Source organism: Saprolegnia parasitica (genome assembly GCF_000151545.1).
Source record: "Saprolegnia parasitica CBS 223.65 unplaced genomic scaffold supercont2.329, whole genome shotgun sequence".
NCBI classification, from domain to species: domain Eukaryota; phylum Oomycota; class Saprolegniomycetes; order Saprolegniales; family Saprolegniaceae; genus Saprolegnia; species Saprolegnia parasitica.
The window spans coordinates 11,467-13,187 of record NW_012156723.1 but is presented as its reverse complement, the minus strand read 5'-3'; the positions used below and the strand labels follow the sequence as shown (position 1 = coordinate 13,187).

The 1,721-nt window shown below is 56.4% G+C and overlaps 2 protein-coding genes across 2 annotated transcripts in view; both read left to right on the top strand.

Annotated features, from left to right (window-relative positions):
* Positions 1 to 186, top strand: SPRG_16453 (hypothetical protein; the record flags this gene model as incomplete). Its single annotated transcript, XM_012355900.1, has 1 exon — positions 1 to 186. A coding segment is annotated over one exon (186 nt), but the record flags the coding sequence as incomplete, so codon positions are not given.
* A 1,356-nt stretch (positions 187 to 1,542) lies between these two features.
* SPRG_21751 (hypothetical protein) overlaps positions 1,543 to 1,721 on the top strand; it is a gene marked incomplete at both ends in the record, with an annotated part of 1,963 nt that continues 1,784 nt past the window's right edge. The window contains one exon of the mRNA XM_012355899.1: positions 1,543 to 1,682. Coding sequence (XP_012211289.1) covers positions 1,543 to 1,682 — 140 coding nt within the window. The remainder of the gene's footprint in view (positions 1,683 to 1,721) is intronic.

Below are 1,721 nucleotides of genomic sequence, written 5' to 3'. Positions count from 1 at the left end.
ATTGCGTTCGCTTCGGTCGACTCGTTCTTTGGCAGCGTCTGGGACACCTTCGTGCTCTTGTGGCTGCTCTTTGTCTCGGCTGTCTTTGCTCACAGCCACTTTGCGCACGACCGCCGCAGCGGCGAAGCCAAGCAGGAGAGTTTGCTCATGCACGACTACCAAAAGCTCGACGTCCAAGCCATGTAGCCCAGACATTCACAGGGAGTTGTTTGCACGTGTTGTTATACGAAGATGTTGCTTTTGCCGCGTTGCAGCGTTGAAGTGTCGCTGCGAAATGCGTCCCGGCGCTAACCCCAAGTAGACAGCGTGAGTGCAGCCCCTATACGTTATCGACGAAATACAAGCAGCGATTCATTGGAGGCTCCTTCCCTGGTTCTGTGTCATCAGACAAGCAAGAGAGGCCTGTATGCAGTAGGTGGGCATTCGGTCATCTCTGCCGTCGGTCCATCAGGCCAAACTCTCTCGCCCGACATGGCTTTTTGAATGAACCGGATGTGGGGCGAAAGGACGCCGTTTGATTGGTTGGTCAGCTCATCTATCCGGATAAAGATACTGTATGGCCAAATCCCGCAACGAGCTCCATCAAAGGCACCTACGCAGCTTCTCGCGAGATAGAAGCCATCAAGAATGCGCTTACCTCCATGTATAATTGACCAGATTCGCTCGGGGTGATCGCGATGGCATTCGGCATTCCGCATAGGTATTATTTGATCGGTGGTTGAGGCTACCGTTGACGTTCTTGTGGTCAAGATGGGTCCCAAGAAATCGTATTCCCTTGTCGCTAGTACCTCCGCGGTTGCCAGTCACATGGGCACTCGTGCTTCTCATACACTGCGCGCACTTGTCGTACGTAGATGCGGTCGATGGTACCTTTCTAATTCCGCTGGCTTTTAAAAGGGGACTCTTCAACGCTACGTCGCTGTCGTCGCGCACCGGGCGGGAAAACACGCTCAAGAGGCACCGATTGCGTGAGAGCGAGCCGGCAACGAAGACGCTTGCCCCGCATGTCTACCCCGTCCATTTCCACGGCAGTAGCATTAGAATTCGAGTACACAATGCTAGGTGCTTGCGTGGCGACGCCTTTCTCGTGTCGACGGCCACATCCTCGCAGAGGCCTCGCGACGCTGTAATCGCCCAAGTAGCTTGGCAGGGCCAATCAAGACGCACTTTGCACATCGCGCGTCCGTCGCCGGTCGTGTTTTTCTCCCGCGGCCGTGGCCTTGTGACCGGTCGCTTAAAAGACGCAGCGCACGGTGGCGTCTTTGGTAATCACGCATCCGCGGAGGCCCTCGGTCACCTCCCCGTGGAGTACGTGTCACAAGAAGATTCTATTGCGCATTCGATTCCACAGAGGGCCTACACCCATCGCGATGGCACCTGGATACCATACAAAACGCAACTTGTAACGCAAACCAGATGCGTAATGGGAGGGGGCCCTACATAAACGAAGGGATGTCGGAACGATGAGCCATAGGAACTCGCTCAAGTAGTAGCGGGCGAAGCGCCATATTCACATTTGCTTGCAAGCATCCACCCCACAGCATGAAGGTCGCGTACCAAGGCGTTGCCGGCGCGTACTCGGAGAAGGCCGTCCACCAGCTCCTCGGCCACGAAGGCGTCGAGGCCACCGGCTACGAGTCGTTCGAAGCCGCGTTCACGGCCGTCACCGACGGCGACGTCGAGTACGGCCTCCTCCCGATTGAAAACTCGGTCGGTGGCAC